General features: G+C 35.4%; 2 protein-coding genes across 2 annotated transcripts in view; one reads left to right on the forward strand and one right to left on the reverse strand.

Moving 5' to 3' along the window:
• The window catches only part of grk4 (G protein-coupled receptor kinase 4), a 47,123-nt gene extending 40,795 nt beyond the window's left edge, over window positions 1–6,328 (forward strand). The window contains exon 16 of the mRNA XM_073843270.1: window positions 1,465–6,328. The gene's annotated coding sequence lies outside the window, so the exon portion shown is untranslated. The remainder of the gene's footprint in view (window positions 1–1,464) is intronic.
• A 657-nt stretch (window positions 6,329–6,985) lies between these two features.
• snx8b (sorting nexin 8b) lies at window positions 6,986–18,059 on the reverse strand. Its single transcript, XM_073843271.1, has 12 exons — window positions 17,908–18,059; window positions 17,451–17,519; window positions 14,205–14,350; window positions 13,630–13,750; window positions 13,402–13,538; window positions 13,209–13,289; window positions 12,888–13,048; window positions 12,447–12,576; window positions 12,181–12,249; window positions 11,837–11,968; window positions 7,915–8,064; window positions 6,986–7,805 (listed from the first exon to the last, which is right to left on the reverse strand). The coding sequence occupies exons 3-12, from the start codon at window positions 14,340–14,342 to the stop codon at window positions 7,668–7,670; spliced, it is 1,257 nt and encodes a 418-aa protein (XP_073699372.1). The 5' UTR covers window positions 14,343–14,350; window positions 17,451–17,519; window positions 17,908–18,059; the 3' UTR covers window positions 6,986–7,667.
• Between the last annotated feature and the right edge of the window lie 1,191 nt (window positions 18,060–19,250).

Here is a 19,250-nt window from a genome sequence, read left to right on the forward strand (position 1 = left end):
GATAGGTAAACTAACGTTTGTGCTCCTTTTTTATTGCTAAAGAGTGTTGAACCTCCTTCTCCTGCATTCTACTGTACAGACATTTATTCATTTCAATTTTTATATATTAAAAACAAACAGCCTGCTCACATTTAAAAAGTAATGCAAAAGTAGCATAATGCATTACTTTTTATAAAAAGTAACTAACGTAATTAGTTACTTTTTTAGGGAGTAACGCACTACGCAGTATTGTAATGCATTACTTTTAAAAGTAACTTACCCCAACACTGATCCCAGACAAGGAATAAAGGTCTTGTCCAGCAAAACGATCTTTCATTTTCTAAAAAAAATAATATTTTTATACTTTTCAACCACAAATGCTCGTCTTGCACTAGCTTGACTTCATGCATTACATAGTCACACTTAAAAGGTCACACATGACATAGGAGGAAGTACCAATCCAGTGTTCACAAAGCGAGCGTGCAAAGAAAGTCTCGCCCTTTACAAAGGAGAAAATGAGATGGACTTTTTCCATAAGACGCTTATTTCTCAGCTGGGATCATGAAGATTCCTTTGAAGCTGCACTGAAATTGCAATTTAGAACTTCAGCCTGCTGATCCCCATTGAAGTCCACTATATGGAGAAAAATGCTGGAATGTTTTCCCCAAAAACCTTAATTTCTTGGGTGACATGGGGGTGAGTAAATCATCAGGAAATTAATTCAGGAGTGAACTAATCCCTTTAGGCTTGGTTGTCTCTTTCTGTCTATTTGTGTGTGTGTTTATGTGGTGATGGGGACAAACTTCTACAACACTGTTACAAACGTAACCATTAATTTAGGTTTACTCGGACTAACCCTAACCAGAAGAAGGAAAACCTCAAAGCTGATGACTAGTCTGTTTAACGTTTGAATTTTTGTGGTTTGCCACTGTAAATGATAGCTGATTTCAGTTCATATTTTAGCTGTGTAGGTTTGCACTGAGGTACCATTAGGTACCAATAATTTCACCTCCAATTTAAAATACAAAGTAGCAAATTAAAAGCTAATGAAAATTTAAAGCAATCTAATGATTACTACTCGCTTTTGGCATTGGATTAAAAAAAATAGGCTGAAACGAAAATTCATAATAATGATGAAAATGACAAGTTTGGGACAGAGTTAGGGACAAAACTCTTCAGAAGTAGACAAGAATGATATATAATGTGAGTTTAGTTAATTATATGTTCATAATATCAAGCTTTTTGTAGATGATCAAATGTGGGTTTGTTTCAGCACATTTTGGCAAGAATTCAGTCATTTCGTTAGAAATCCATTTTCAAATTCATTCATTGCTACACTATTGATAATATACGTTTTTGGACATTTTTTTTGCTTTAGAAATTTCGCTAATGGCTGCAATTTAGAAATACTAATGTTTGCCTTGTTAGTGTGTGTAATCTTTACTTCATCTAATATTTTGTCACTGTGCTTGTTCTCATTTGCAGGTTTGTTTTAGGAGTGCCAACAGTGAGGAGGAGGAGCCATCTTGACTTAAAACCACTCCCACTTCCCATCAGCTGCCAATCAGAATGCTAAACGTATGAATGTTCAACTGTATTTATGAACTGTATTAAACTGTATCATAATTAAAGAAAAGGGTATGAGTTTAAAGAATTTTGTACATTTGTACTTGAATTATGTGTAGATGTATATTTTCACTAAAGGTTGTATTGTACAAAAAGCCATAGAAATACCACTTGAATGCATATATAATGTTTTTATTGTTATTATTTTTCATCTGTACTGAATATGAAATGTGTATTTCTTTTTAAGCACAATATAAACGCTCACTTTTATTTTTTAATGCTGACCTCCCGTTAGCACTGCCTTTGTTTGTATGTTAGATTGTTTGGCTGGACAGATTTGGTGCACTTGTTTTGTACAGTGGGGTAAGATCAAACAACATAAAGAAAGCAGTACAAATGATCTATTCATCATCATTTCTAGTGGTCAACCCAAATGGGTGGATGGCCGATGGTTGAATGCTGATAGAAACTGTATTGCCGACATATACAGTGGGGTCCAAAAGTCTGGCAACACTAAGTAAAACGCTTCTGATTTACATATTTCTAATTCAGTGCAATACAAATGTGACCCTGGACCACAAAACCAGTCTTAAGTCGCTGGGGTATGTTTGTAGCAATAGCCAAAAATACATTGTATGGGTCAAAATTATTGATTTTTCTTTTATGCCAAAAATCGTTAGGAAATTAAGTAAAGATCATGTTCCATTTAGATTTTTTGTAACATTCCTACTTTAAATATATCAAAATGTAATTTTTGATTAGTAATATGCATTGTTAAGAAATTAATTTGGAGAACTTTAAAGATGATTTTCTCAGTATTTTGATTTTTTTGCACCCTCAGATTCCAGATTTTCAAATAGATGTATCTCGGCCAAATATTGTCCTATCCTAACAAACCATACATCAATAGAAAGCTTATTTATTGAGCTTTCATATGATGTATATATCTCAGTTCTGTAAAATTTAACCTTATGACTGGTTTTGTGGTCCAGGGTCACAAATGATATGACCAGCGTAACTATTTGAGTAAATGATGAATTAAAAATTAACCAGAATATCAGAATGTCATTGTATTTGGTTTGTCAATGCCAAACTGAATTTGCTTATTTGATTAGTAACTTACGCAAAAAAAAAAAAATGGCGTAAAAACAAATTTTACAATTAATTACAAGGAAATAGCCTTCTAAAATGAAGTAGAAAGACTGGTATGAAAACTTGTTTACAGTGTAGAAACTTGAGATACATATCCACTTTACGTTGTTTTTTTTTTCTATGGTTTAAAGTCCGTGTAAAGGCAACTGTTTTCAAAAACAATATAAATGTTATAATGCATTGCTGAAAACAGTTTTTCACTCTTTTTGTGTTCAGAATTTTTTGAGAGAGGCTGAAATCGTGTTTCGTTGCCGCACTGTGGTTCGCCCGCCCAATGGAGTTACTGTCATTACAGCCTACAGTTTGCTAACTATTGATGCCTTTGTCATATAAATGCATATTACCTGGTTGCGATAATTTGCAAACAGCTAGGTCATCCATTGAGGTTGTATCAGTATTTGACATTTGAGAGAGGCGGCAGCTTTTCCGCGAGTGGGCGTGGATTCAGCGCGACAGCGGACACGCCCCTAGCGTTTTATCAAGATTTACTTACCGTTTTTTATTATTCAAATTTGGCTGGGTGGTTAATAACATTTTTCCGTGGTGTGACAAACGCGTTTAATATTGCTTATAGAGTTTTTATATCATTTAAAATACACGTAGAATCCCAGTTTTTCAGTGTTGCCTCAGACTTGTGAACTCCACTGTATAATTTGTTTTTAAAACAGAAATGTCTTTTGACAAAGCTGTCGGTGGATTTTTTTTTACTGATAAAAGGAAGCGTTAACACTTACAGCTGAGGTCAAACATCCCCCTTTCAGAAACATTAAAAATGTTTATTATTTGACCAAAATAAGAGGGATCATGTAAAATGCATGTTTTTTTTTTTTTATTGAGTACTGACCTGAATAAGATATTTCACATAAAAGATGTTTAGTCCACAAGAGAAAATAATAGTTGAATTCATAAAAATGACCTGGTTCAAAAGTTAACATCCCCTTGATTCTTATTGATTCTCATTCCCTTGTTTGTCCTGAAAGGTTAAACTGCCTGCTGTTCTTCAGAAACATCTTTCAGGTTGGACAAGTTCTTTGGTTTTCCAGCATTTTTGTGTATTTGAACCCTTTCCAACAATGACTGTATGATTTTGAGAATTATCTTTTCACACTGAGGACAACTGAGGGACTCATGAGCAACTATTACAGAAGCTTCAAACGCTCACTGATGCTCCAGAAGGAAAAACCATGCATTAAGAGCTGGGGGTGAAAACTTTTGAACAGAATGGAGATGTGTAAATTTTTCTTATTTTGCCTAAATATCATGTTTTTTGTATTTTTTCATTTAGTACTGCCGTCAGAGGGAACAGAAGATAGTTACATGATACCCAGAAGACAAAATAAGTAAAATTTGCCCTGATCTTCAAATTCAAAAAGTTTTCACCCCCTGGATCTTAATGCATCATGTTGATCGTTTGACCCTTCTGTAATAGTTGCATATGAGTCCCTCAGTTGTCCTCAGTGTGAAAAGATTGATCTGAAAATCATACAGTTTGTTGAAAAGGGTTTAAATATACAAAAATGCTGAAAAACCAAAGATTCTGTGGGACCTGAAGGATTTTTCTGAAAAACAGCAGGCAGTTTACCTGTTTAGGACAAGCAAGGGACAAGGGACAAACAGCAGTGGATCATTCAGGTATCAACACAGTATTAAGAAACAAGGGGATGTAAACTTTTGAACAGGGTCATTTTTATAAATTCAACTATTATTTTCACTTGTGGACTATGTAAACATCTCTTATGTGAAATAACTTATTCAGGTCAGTACTAAATAAACAATAACATGCATTTTGTATGATCCCTCTTATTTTGCTAAAATAATTCACATTTTAATGATTCTGAAAAGGGGATGTAAACTTTTTTACCTTAACTGTTAATGACAATGGGAGTGCCAATCGCCTCAAAATGACTAAATATCAAACAATTAATTTGCCTGATTGATTCATCAGTTTGTTACTAGTCATGACCATCTCTCCATGGTTTCCATGCAGTTCATGCAGCTGTTAAGACGTGCATGAAACAAGTAATCGCTACATCTTGGATCTCTGTGCATCAGGTGACTAAAACCTGAAACACACATTCATTCTTATTTTGAAACTGTATATGTTAAATACAGGTAAACAATCGGACATATTGTGCAATTGTCCACTGATACACAGTTTACAGTGGCTGATATCTAAAGAGCAGAATGGCTGATGTGATGGTGATATGTATATGTACGTAAATAATTAATTTAAAGAAATAGTTCACTCAGAAATGAAAATTTCCTGAAAATTTAGTCACCCTCAGTCCATCCAAGATTTCCGATTTGAAGAAATTTAGCATTACATCACTTACTCACTGATGGAGTCTCTGCAGTCAATGGGTGCCGTCAGAATGAGAGTCCAAACAGCTGATAAAAGTACATTTTCAGCAAATTGTTCTTTTAATTATGTCATATTACACTATATTTACTCAAAATCCACATAAAATTGAACATAGATAATGTTTGTTATTCTTTAACAGAGCTGTTGTTAGATTTTGGACCTGATGCGAGGGAATACCAATAATAAAACTTTTGTTAAGTGGCCATGTAATATCAGAAATGAGCCAAATATTGTCCAATGCATCGATTTTGTTGAGTGTTTGCGAATATCCACCACATTCAGTTCAGCTTTCCGCCTCTGCTCTCACGGTTACCTTTAGTGCCATCAGGAATCCTTACAGTGGTTTCAGTCAGGCCAGTGTAAACTACCTAAATAAGCTTCATCTTTAAATTTGCTCACATGACGGCTCTTAAATGAGCTGTTGGTTTTGCCTTAGGTGTCATATGTTCAGTTAATATTCCAAACGGAGTATTCATTGATCTGTTAATGATAATCATATAATGTAATTAATAACTGTGCACCATGTCAGAAGTGTGCAATTAGTTTATCACACACATGCACATTTTATGTCACATTGTGTTTATGAATTTGTTTTGCTTTGTGTGTATCTGTATGCCATTATGTCAGTCACAACGAGGTAATGCTTCCATTCAGAAATGGGAATTAGTCTCAGATGTATCATTCCTAAATGTGTAGAGAGAAAAAAACAGCAAGGCCTGTATTTCCCACCTACATGTCCTTTATATAGAACATTTTTTTGACCTTAAAAACTTCCTCAGTCTATTATATGCAGAGACATTCCGTCTCTGCCACGATCAAAACTGTTCTGTTCATAGGAGAATCCAAACCAATGGCGTGAGTTTGGGGCGGGGCTATGACAGTAAAGCTCAAATAGGAAGCATTGTTTTATCTTTGACTGCTCCATCACCCATTTGTTTCTTTTTTATGAGGATCTTTATGGTCCCTTTGCAAAGCTGTGAACTTAAAACTCCTCTTCTGTTATTCCCATTTGTGTGCATGTTCTACTGTATCCATGGTTTTACAAGAGGAAGAGTACTCACTTTAGTTGACAATAAAATTATGAGTTGACATATGGCTATTAAAATGTACTTTTCATTCTCTATAAAAACTCACAAGGATGTTTGTGTTTTTAAACCTTGTATATTTGAAGATTACACTGCCTTTGCCCTGTTTTCTCCCCTGTGGTCACATCTTTGATTGGGTTATTCTATATATAATGATAATTAAAAACAACTTAATTTGAAAAAATGATTCAATTTGAAATTATTTGAAACTACTTTTGTTTGACTTAACCAAAAACAGTTACACTTCTGTGTATTTACATTGTTTGGCAATCTGTGAATTTTAGAGACTATAATTTGTGACTAAAGAGTTTGATTTATTTGGACAGAAGGTTCAAAATATAGAAATTTAATCTAAAATGTACACACAAACACAAATGTAGAGGCTTCAGATTAACAATACTGGTCAAAAATAATAATAATAAAAAAATAATAATAATAATAATGATGCAGACAGAACTCCTGTACAACTTTGTCTGGTGTTGTATTATACCTGACATCTAGAAAATATTAAATTATACACTGCCGTTTGTATAAAACCTGTCAGTCGTGTCTTGTGTATGTGTGATGCCTGTGGAAAGTTTTCAAGGTCCGATGCTTTCTCAACATTAAATCAGCTAGTTTTGGTTGAAAATTGAAATATTTTTTTCAGGAATAATGTTTGTCTTTCTTTGAATTTCTTCTAATGGGTCATTTTTGATTAACCTTTTCATCCATACTCAAACTGTGGCCTTATATCTTAAGGATAACACATGTAATCTTTGAAAATTATGTAATTTCCTGACAAAATTAACCTTAAAAAACAAAACAAAAAAAACAGAGATGTATGAACTGACCACAGGTATTGGAAGATCTAGGATTATTTATTTAAATATGTAACCACATACTGCATCAAAACATATTAAAAGAATAGGAATATAAATGAGAATTACATGAAAAAGACTAAAGTGATGTTCTCAAAGGGTGTCTTTCTATGACATTTTTAACATAAATATATTATCTTGATATTCAGTGGCCTCAAAAATTGACAATTTCCAGGTTGTCAAATATTGCACAGACCAGTTGGTTTAAAGAAGTGTGATATTAGTATCATTAAGCTACTATTTTTTATTAATATTTTAAATCTTTTTTTATATTTTCTATTTTTAAGTTTTAGTAATATTGTTGTGTTTTTGTCATTTTAAATATGTCTAAATAGTATCTATGCATTTTAGTTTATTGTAGTAGATCAAGTTAAACTAAATAAAAATGAAAAATGTCTCTGCAACTAGCTGAAATAAAATAAATGTTGTAAAATGTTATGTTTTATTTTAGTTAACTAGAGTATAATAATCCTGATTAAAAAGTATGTGCAAAAATGATTAACAAAATGTTTAGTTCTGCTTTATGTGTTCAAATATGTTTTGAAGCCACTGTGTTCTCTGTATATACATATCTAGAAAAGCCATAGCATATTCAAGAGAAGGACAACACATGGTGGGTATTTAAGAAAAGGCTGGGGATTTCCCTCATATTTGCTATCCTGGCTATGTAGGGCCAATGACGGGACAGGTCTTCTGTCCTCTGGAGGTGTGTGTTTGAGAAGAAGAGCGAGAGGAGGCTTCTTTAGCGCTCTCAAACAGATCCTTCAGTTTTGGATGAAGGTCACCCCACACATCACCCATCTGAGCAAAGAAAAAAATTTATTATGAATGCACAATGTAAATAGTGTTAAACTGACTGAAACATTGGCTAAAACAATGGACTGAAGTAATAAAAATATTAAAAACGCACCTCTTTGTGTCCTTGTATTTGTGAGTGGACAAATGTCCCCAGTATTGAAGTCACAAGGGGCAGATAGGTGAAGACCAACTGGGTTTCTTGATAGAGACACAAAAGGGAGAAATAGCTCCTCATCTCCAAGGTAATAATGGTGTTCTCCTGCTGTAGGAAGACAGAAAAATTATAATACTTAGTTCACGTGTCAGTGATGCAGGTTACATTGTTACACCAGCAGGTGGCGCCTTCCGCCACATCTAAATCATTCAGTGAACCGATTCGTTCAAAACGCTGATTCATTCGAGAACAAAACGACGGGCAGAGCGAAAGTCGCAAATTTAGCTGATTATTGCTGCTGAAAATGGTCACTTATTGTCAAGTTTTGGGCTGTACTAATCGGTCAGACCTGGGAAAAACATTTGGAGTACTATAGACAGCCAAAAGTTATAACAAATCAAGGAGAAGAGTGAAAAAGACTGTCTGAGGAGTAAAGGCGTTTCCAGGGCAAGAATCTTGACAACATTCGTGTTTGTTCTTATCATTTCCAGGCAGGTAGGTGAAATATTAGGTTAATATCTTAATTAATACTACTCTTAGTATATTTACCACCTATTAACTTTAGTTTGTCAAAATATTGCGACCTTTACTGTTTACTAATAGCCTGGAAAAATCCAGACCCTAATCTATTAAGATTAACCCTTATGTGTTGTTAGGGACGTTTTCGTCCACTGAGGGGTGCTGTTGAGTCTTAATTTGGCCACAACTTTTTCTCTGTTAAAGCAAATGGAATGATTTTTGGTGACTAATCTTATTTTGATACATATTTTGGGAAAATGCTTTGAAATTTTTCAAAAACTCAACAGTACACTGTGGGCAAATTTACTACCCTTTCGTTATGTTTCGTGGCTGAAAACAGCCACTACTTTAAACTGCTGTAAAAATGTATCAGATAAATATTTTTTCAAATTTTTTTGCATAAATCTATTAATCAACCTCAGTCCTGCTCAAAAATACTAAATGTTTAAAAAAAATTCAGGATTTTAACTCTTTAATTGCCAAATTCCTAAATGATGTCACTGATTTGGGAAAAAAAAAACACAAGATTACTAATTTTAAATATAAAAGGTAATTGTGGCCTGGATTTTTTTTTACCTTTTTAACAGTCTTGGACATGTGAAAGATTAGTAAGAAGATTGGCTTTCATGCATTGTTAGTTTTGGCGCAGCATCAGATTTTCTTTTTTTCTCCCTCATTTATTGTTTGTGGCTGTTTTTGCCCCATTGACTTCCATTATAACCACATTTTTTGATTGCAAAGCCATGACACCATATAATGCTGAATTCTTGATTGTTTGTGGTTTTCCCTGTTGGGAAGGGGTCAAATTTGTAAATTGTGCTGTTGATTATCAGTTGGCCCCATTAACCCTTTAGATAGGCCTTTGCAAAAAAAAGCTTAGTTTTACATAGAGTTCTATGGAGTTTAACGGCATATCATAGTGTGCGTGTGTGTATGTGTTTGTGAGCGTGTGTGAGTGTGTGAAAGTGTGTGAAAGTGTATGAGAGTGTGTGTGAGTGTCTGTGAGTGTGAGAGAGACCTCTGTGCACCTTGATACATCTCAGAAAATCAAAAAAAAAGCACTTCAGCTCTCAGAACTATATGGTAAACAAATACATAAATATACTTTCTTTATTTTTGTTTACTCCATGTTGTTCTCAGAGCTGAGGTGCTTATTTTGCCATGAAAATTAACTTAATCCCGAAAAAAACTTTCCACTGCATTGTTAAGAAGGCTTCAGGGCATCCAAGAAAGTCCAGTAAGCGCCAGGATCGTCTCCTAAAGAGGATTCAGCTGCGGGATCGGAGTGCCACCAGTGCAGAGCTTGCTCAGGAATGGCAGCAGGCAGGTGTGAGCGCATCTGCACGCACAGTGAGGCCAAGACTTTTGGAAGATGGCCTGGTGTCAAGAAGGGCAGCAAAGAAGCCACTTCTCTCCAAAAAAAAACATCAGGGACAGATTGATCTTCTGCAAAAAGTATGGCGAATGGACTGCTGAGGACTGGAGCAAAGTCATATTCTCCGATGAAGCCTCTTTCCGATTGTTTGGGGCATCTGGAAAAAGGCTTGTCCGGAGAAGAAAAGATGGGTGCTACCATCAGTCCTGTGTCATGCCAACAGTAAAGCATCCTGAGACCATTCATGTGTGGGGTTGCTTCTCATCCAAGGGAGTGGGCTCACTCACAACTTAGCCCAAAAACTACTGTGTTTTTTAGCCCAAAAACACAGCCATGAATAAAGAATGGTACCAAAACACCCTCCAACAGCAACTTCTTCCAACAATCCAACAACAGTTTGGTGAAGAACAATGCATTTTCCAGCACGATGGAGCACCGTGCCATAAGACAAAAGTGATAACTAAGTGGCTCGGGGACCAAAACGTTGAAATTTTTTGGTCCATGGCCTGGAAACTCCCCAGATCTTAATCCCATTGAGAACTTGTGGTCAATCCTCAAGAGGCGGGTGGACAAACAAAAACCCACTAATTCTGACAAACTCCAAGAAGTGATTATGAAAGAATGAGTTGCTATCAGTCAGGATTTGGCCCAGAAGTTGATTGAGAGCATGCCCAGTCGAATTGCAGAGGTCCTGAAAAAGAAGGGCCAACACTGCAAATACTGACTCTTTGCATAAATGTCATGTAATTGTCGTAAAAGCCTTTGAAACGTATGAAGTGCTTGTAATTATATTTCAGTACATCACAGAAACAACTGAAACAAAGATCTAAAAGCAGTTGAGCAGCAAACTTTGTGAAAACTAATATTTGTGTCATTCTCAAAACTTTTGGCCACGACTGTACATCTACTAAAAAGCAAAAACATTCTGTGCAAATCACCCCAATGAATCTTTTAATTTGATTCATGAACCATTTCGACTTATTAATTCTAAAGAATTCTAAATAGAATTTTATCCACCTTTTTTTTGTAAGTGGGACGCTGCCATTTGTAAATTTTATGAGTCTGGCTTCCGGACTTATCAGCATCCAGCTATTTTTACCTCTACAAAACAGCTTGTTTTGCTGCTTGATATTTCAAATTGGTGTGTCTTACCATATTATTTTAATATATTATCTTTAATTATGAGGACACTACTTTGTAGAGCAAACAGTTGTACCATTTACTATGCGTTGTTATTCTTGTATACTAGTTATTTCCCTATAGTGGATAATGAAATGGAAGTCTCACACATAGGCTTATTTCTGCCTTGAGGAAAAAGGTGGATACAACAGTTCTAGCTTTTCTTTGAATCTGATTGGCTTAGAGCTTTTTCCAGGAATGTGATATTATAGTGATTACAGAGCTTTAACTCTTTCACTGTTTGTGTCACTTAACTTGCAGTATTTCTCACAGTGACTGAGTCATGGCGGATACCCAAATCCACTACAATTTTATAAATAATACTGTTTTAGTGTCACAGAATGTAGTTTTATTTAGATGAGAATGTGCTTGTTAAGACCTAAAATATGCATTTTTTAAATAAATATAATGTCTGTTTAAAAATTTGCTGCAACGTTTGCAGAGATGTGAGCTCCAGGGTGTCAGCAGGCGTTCAGCGCTCATGAACCCACTGAGAGCAGCCATACCTTGGCCAGTTCTTCTGAAATTTGCTGCTGGAAGATTCTTTGAAACCCATTTTCAAAAGGTTTCAATGTGCACATTTTTGAAAACCATATCAGGTGTTTATGTACGCTACAAAAGCGCAAATTTATGAAAACTGTGTTTTATGTGTTCAGTCTATAGATATGTGTGCAGGCAATCAGTGTTTCTTTACAAAGCAACTTCAGCAACTACTGACCTGGCATGCATAATTCAGCATTGTTAGTAGTTTTTTGCACGTTCATGTGAACAAGGATTGTTGATTAGTGTGTGTGCTATGTGTGTTACCTGTGAAAGTCGAGACTCTGGCTGCTCAATGCTGTTCTGGTACTTTAAGTGTGCAGCCACAGGCCCGCTGCGCTTTTCAAATGCTCTCTGATGCTCCAGTAGCACACCACTATCATGACGATCACACAAGTCCTACACACATATACATACAAATAATTTAGCATCTGAATGTCATAACAATTTAAGTTTTACTCAAAGTGTAAAATGACAGTTCTTAAACAGATAATGTTTCAGTGCAAAGTAATATATGACCAAACTATATTATGCCAACTGGATATGCCCCATTAACATCCATTAAATGCAACTTTGTGGCACAATTTGAAATCAAAGACTTCAGTACTTACTTTATACGACTGCAGCTGTTCAAGGAGAAGGTTTAATTTCTCCACCACCTCATCCTCCTCTCTGCTGCCCTAGTGTATAGAAAGGTGTTTGAAATATTAAGCTATTTTTTTTAAATAATATTTTTAGTGTCGTAATAACATTGAGGTGCTAGAAGTTTTTTTCAGATATTCAGTACAGTTCAGTCCAGCGATCGGTATAATTATAGTCATTTTGTAATCTTGTTTGTGATTAGACAAATGCTAGATTAAGGATCATGTTTTATTACCTGGTGTGCAGCTTTGTCGGCAAGAAGACCAAATTCTCCTGACAGCTCTACGAGTGACTTCCTCTGTGTTTTCCATGCTTTGCTCATTGTAGCGGTCATTGGCAAGTCTGATGTGTCTGAGCCCAGTTCACTGTTGAAGAGTGAGGTAATAACTCATATTTTCAATATTAAATACCAGTGTTATTATTGGTAACTAAAATACCAAATACATACACACTACCAGTCAAAAGTTTTTGAACAGTAAGCTTTTCAATGTTTTTAAAGAAGTCTCTTTTGCTCTCCAAGCCTGCATTTGTTTGATCCAAAGTCTGTACTTTGGATCAAATAAATGCAGGCTTGGTGAGCAGAAAAGACTTATTTTAAAACAATTAAAATATTACTGTTAGTGTATATTAGATAAAGATAATTAATTCTGAAGTGTTCAGTACGGTCTGTTTTCACCTCAGGTCTTTGCCAAACATGAGCAGGTCTGTTGAGTTCTCCCGTGAGCGCTGAGCCATCCTCTCAGCTACATCTCTGAGTTTATTGAAACTGTTGTGGATACTTGCAATCACCTCTCGATTAGCGGCAGCCTGGGTGTGTATGTCCTCAGGTAGGTACACCTTAAAAATTACATGCAGTATTCATTTTATGTATCAGTTTACTTCAAAACGTACTGTGGTGACACACTGGTACAGTGGTTCTTTGACATACACCTATACCATGATATTTACATGTTTTTTTTTTTTCAAAAAAATATCATGGCATTTAGATTTAACTTACCTTGCCATGCAAGGCCATTTGGGAGGTCAGAAACTCATCACCTGTTTTTTTATAAGCATCACGCAGCATGTTTTGAACATCCTGTAACATAAAAAAGGATGCAATGTGATCAACCCCTATTTTAATCATCTTTGAAACAAATGACAATGATCATTAGTTAAATGTAGTGCCATCTGCTGGTTTGAGGGCTTACTGCGCTGCTCGCTGACAAAAAGATGTTGACCAGCTCATCTCCTGCCAGGACTGGATGTCTAATCAACAAGGTCATGAACCTTTGTAGACCACGGCGGCGGCTATCATTAAACTCTCGGTCTGACGTTGAGTTCAAAACTGAGAGAAAAAAACATGAAATGTTTTAGTTATATAAGAGTGTAGATTTAAGAAACAAAATCATTTGCAGATAATTTGTTCAAAATCTCACCGCCTTTAAGGATGCGCTTGGGGGGCAGAGGTGGGACCATCCTGTAGATGAACTTTTGCAACAGCAGACCATGGAACACCTCAAAATCACTGTACCTGCGCTGAACCGGGATCTGGAAACACTGTGTAAAAGAAATGGAGTAGTTAAAGTCTTTGTAAAGCAGTATTTAATGTGACTCTGGACCACAAAACCAGTCTTAAGTAGCACAGGTAGATTTGTAGCAAAAATACAATGTATGGGGTCAAAATGATCAGTTTTTCTTTTATGCCAAAAATAATTAGGATATTAAGTAAAGATCATGTTCCATGAAGGTATTTGTAAATTCCTACTGTAAAAATATATCAAAACGTAATTTTTGATTAGTAATATGCATTGCTAAGAACGTCATTTGGACAACTTTTAATAAGAAGAACGAGCTGTTTTGTAAATATCTTAACTAAGTAATGTGTTTCGAAACAATTCTTTGAATTATTTAGGGAATACAGAATGGCATTTAGCAATTGTATAATGAACACAGAGAGACATGTAGTGCTAAAGTATATGATTTAGGTATTATAAGTGCAAATTAAGTTTACCTTGCTAACAACACGGTACTCCACATGTTTGAGAAATGGCAGTCCTTTCCTACGAGTCTCTATCTCCACCAACACACTGTCCCCCAGCTCCTTTAAGGATAGCCCATCCACCACAGGGTTTTGCTGACCTAGATGCATTTTCGCACCTAACAACAAACACACAGGTTTAGTTAACAGTGTGCAATTTATTCAGTTACTTTCAAGAGGGTCAAATTGTTTAAAAGCTCTATGGACAACTTTAAGGCAGCAATAGATGCTATTTACACTAAGTGAAAATAGTATTTTTTAACAATATGCTATTTACACTATTTACACCTTTCCGATATGATATGTGACCCTGAACCACAAAACCAGTCTTAAGTAGGACTTGTATATTTGTAGCAATATCCAAAAATACTTTGTATGGGTCAAAATTATCGATTATTCTTTTATGCCAAAAATCATTAGGATTTTAAGTGAAGATCATGTTCCATGAAGATATTTTCAAAATTTCCTATCACGAATATATAAAAACTGAATTTTTGATTAGTAATATGCATTGCTCAGAACATCATTTGGACAACTTTACAGGCGTTTTTTATCAATATTTAGATTTTTTTTGCACCCTCAGATTCCAGATTGTCAAATAGTTGTATCTCGGCTACATGTTGACACATCCTAACAATTAGATTATGTATAACTCACCCTGAAGTAAAAACTGACCCTTATGACTGTTTTTGTGGTCTAGGGTCACATATGAGATTTGAAAAGGGAGAAAAAATGGATTCATACTCGGGTCGATCACATCAAAAAGACCATGGTACACGCTTTACCATCTACGCCACTGGAACTAATGTTTGACAGTCATATTTTGTAGTGTAGACTACCCCAATCATTCTGCCAACAAGGCGGGCTATTTGCACTTTGCAATTTATGGCATAATTTCTTGAGGTTCATATTGCTCAACCTAGACTGGCTTTTTGTCCCCAGTTAGCCATACATTAACTTACACAAAACATACACTATTGTTATTGTTTTATTATGCTACCATGCCAAATTTGGGGTTAGTATGATGTCTTGCATCAGAGGAACAAATTACATTTTAAAATCACTATATTGTTGTTCTTACAGTATTTGTTCAAAGAAATGCCGTTATTTGCTATAGTCAGTTATTTTTACTCTGGACATTAGAGGATGATTTTGCATTTGAAATAACTGTGGTTGATTAACTGAAAATTCAATATCCATTTTGTATTATATAATGCTCATGCAAATCACTAAAAAACATACAGGGAATATTGTGATGGATTTAGAATCATCCCCAATATGGTTTAACTGAAGCGTTTTAATCTTCTGTAGAACAAAGTGACCTATTTCACGTCAGCCATGCTTGAAATGAGCGACCATGGCTCTTTATTTTGTGTGTGAGAGTGTAAATAACAGTGAGATGATTTACTGTATATTTATTGTGCATAAGGCTTACTGATGGATACATGTAAGCCATGAGTTGTGATTTTGCCATTTGACATCTCTTAACAATCTGTTGTATTTCTAAATGACTCTATGTTTACTCTACATACAGTCAGGTCCATATATATTTGGACACTGACACACTTTTCATAATTTTGTCTCTATATGCCACTAGAATAGTTTTAAAATGATACAATCAAGATGAAATTGAAGTGCAGACTTTAAGCTTTAATTCAAGGGATTGAACAAATATATAACATAAAATGCTAAGGAATTACAACCATTTTTATACACAGACCCCCCATTTTTAGGGGCTCAAAAGTAATTGGACAAATAAATATAATCATAAATAAAATGTTCATTTTTATTATTTTGTTGAGAATCCTTTGCAGGCAATGACTGTCTTAAGTCTGGAACTCATGGACATCACCATAGACTGGGTTTCTTCCTTTTTGGTGCTTTGCCAGGCCTTTACTGCAGCTGACTTCAGTTGTTGTTGGTTTCTGGGTCTTTCTGACTTTAGTTTTGTCTTCAGCAAGTGAAATGCATGCTCAATCAATTTGAAATCAGAAGACTGACTTGGCCATTGCAGAATATTCCACTTTTTTTACCTTTAAAAACTCCTGGGTTGCTTTTGCTGTATGTTTAGGTCATCATCCATTTGTACTTTGAAGAGCCGCCCAAACAACTTTGCTCCATTTAACTGAATCTGGGCAGACAGTATATCCCTATACACTTCAGAATTCTTCCGGCTGCTTCTGTCTTCTGTCACATCATCACTAAACACCGGTAACCCAGTGCCACTGGAAGCCATGCATGCTCATGCCATTACACTGCTCCACCATGTTCACAGATGATGTTGAATACTTTGGATCATGAGCTGCTCCAAGCCTTTTCCATACTTTTTTCTTCCCGTCATTCTGGTACATGTTGATTTTAATTTCAGCAGTCCAAAAAATGCTTTTCCAGAAGTGGTCTGGCTTTTTTTAATGCTTTTTGACAAAGTCTAATCTGGCCTTGTTTGCACCTTGTGGTAACCCCTGTCTATTTTGCTCTGGTGAAGTCTTCTCTTGATTGTAGACTTTGACAGTGACACGCCTACCTCCTGGAGAGTATTCTTCACTTGGCTGGATGTTGTAAAATGTTTTATTACCATGGAGAGGATCATCCAGTCATCCACCATACCGTCGTCTTTTGTGAACATCCAGGGCCTTTTTATGTTGCTGAGCTCACCAGTGTGTTCTTTTTCTTCTCAGAATTCACCAAACTGGCCACTCCTAATGTTCCTGCTATCTCTCTGATGCATTTCTTTTGTTTTTGAAGCCTAACAATTGTCTGTTTTACTTGCATGCAGAGCTCCTTTGACTGCATGATGGGTTCAGAGCAACAGCTTCCAAATGCAAATGGCACACTTAGAATCAGCTCCAAACTCACAACTAAGGAATAGCCCACAACTGTCCATGAAACAGCTTTTGAGTCAATTACTTATGGTCCCTTGAAAAAGGGGGGAGGTACATATTAAAGAGCTGTAATTCCTTAACCTTTCTACCAATTTGATGAGACTGCCTTAAAATTCAAGCTCAGAGTGTGCACTTTAAGCCCATATTCATTGTATAACTGTAACTTGAATATTTTTTGATCAACAGCTAAAATAATAAAAATCGTGTCAGTGTCCAAATATATATGGACCTGACTGTAGGTGTCTGATATGTAAATACAGTCTCTATGCTGTCTGTCTCTCACGTCTCGGCGTGTAATTAGGGTCTTTAAGCTCTTTGTGAAAATAGGATTTGTTACCTTGTCACTGGGGCAATGGGTGATTTCAGGTGATCCTCAAGATTTTGTTTAACACTGGTACGCACAGGTCTGTGAAACAAAGTCGAGAAATTGCTATTAAAACTCACATATAGCTATATTGACTATATGTGACGACAAAACACATATATAAGAACATTAAACATTGGTTTTAATGCTCTTATATAATACAAAAAGGCAGATGTCTTACTTCTCTTGAACATTTATAGAAGTGAAATCAATATATGCCTTGAAATATAAATACATTAACAAAGTCTGTAATTAAACATTCATTATAAGAAGCTATATGCCTTTTTAAAATACCTTTAGTATTTTATTGCACATTTAAAGCATGAATGCACATGTAACGCTTCTCTCCATCAAATGCACAAGCTCACACAAGAATCTAACGTTTGTTTTTTCTTAAGTGAGATGGTTTTAAGATTTTCTCTTTACTTACCAGATATGCCGATGCCTATGAATCTGTCTTCACTATCCCAAAAAGCCCTTTGTTCCCACCTAGACTGCCCTCTTCAAGCTTAACGTCTGACTCTGGCTGTATAACACCAACAGATCAGATCTCTGTCTCATCTCTCTCTCTCTCACGTTGCTCTTCCCTCCCCATCTCTTTGCATCCCTCAACACACACATATTACCATTAATCACCTTAAGAGGATAGGACCTCTTTAAAAAAAACATCACAGCCTCTTGGAAGGCAAGCTGGAATTAAAGCTTACGTAACTGGGTTATAATAATGAGAGTGGCCCGGCGAAAGATTTAGGGTATTTGCTCAGACTTTAAAAGCTTTGCAACAGAGCTGCTTGATAACTATATTCAAGCAGAGAGAGGGTGACTCAGGTCACACATTCATGCGCCGCCGATACAATTTCATTGACGGAATAGCCTCTTATTTGAATAAATAATCATAGTTTTAGATAAATTATTGGAGGGGTTGTAACAGTTGGCTTTTAATACACTCAAGTAATCCCCACGCCAAATCCATCTATGAGAAGTCTATCATCACGTGTGGGTAATGTCATGTGGTAGCACTGAATGACCAATGGAAGGTCATAGATGCTGTTTTTTCCACCACAGTTACCATTAAATATCAAATTATAGCAGAAGAGCTGGATTATGTCCCCTGCAGGGCTGCAGCTGTTCACTGTTTCCTTTTTCTGTAGCATTATTTTAATGACTGGACTATCACTGCCATCTTGAAGCTTCTGATCTAAATATCTATTTTTGTCCCCCTTTTTATTTAATTTGATAAATTGGTAGGTCAGATACTTTATTGTGTAGGAGAAATAGTTTGAATAACCCATCATCATGCTAGAAAGCTTACTTTTTTCATTTTCATTAAACTGTGCCAGACATGACACCATGCATTTTTTGAAAGCTTGAGGTGAGGATTTTATTTTTAATAAAAGCTGAATGAGTTTTTTGTTGTTGTTGATTAAATGACTGATTTTCCTCTGGAAAAAAAGAAACATTTATAAAATTAGTTTCATGAAAACCTTTGTATTTTTCCCTTAATATAGATAGATAGATAGATAGATAGATATTGTAAGAAGTATTTAGGAACTCACAAACTACATATTTTGATTATATGAATGGAGATGCAGTTAAAGTCAAAAGTTTACATACACCTTGCAGAATCTGCAAAATTAATTAATAAATAAGAGGGATCCTACAAAAGGCATGTTATTTATAAATAAATATATTTTTTAAGTACTGAATAAGATATTTCACATAAAAGACATACATATAGAGACTTACATATATAAAGACTTACAGTCCACAACA

Source organism: Garra rufa, chromosome 6 (genome assembly GCF_049309525.1).
Source record: "Garra rufa chromosome 6, GarRuf1.0, whole genome shotgun sequence".
Taxonomy (NCBI): Eukaryota; Metazoa; Chordata; class Actinopteri; order Cypriniformes; family Cyprinidae; genus Garra; species Garra rufa.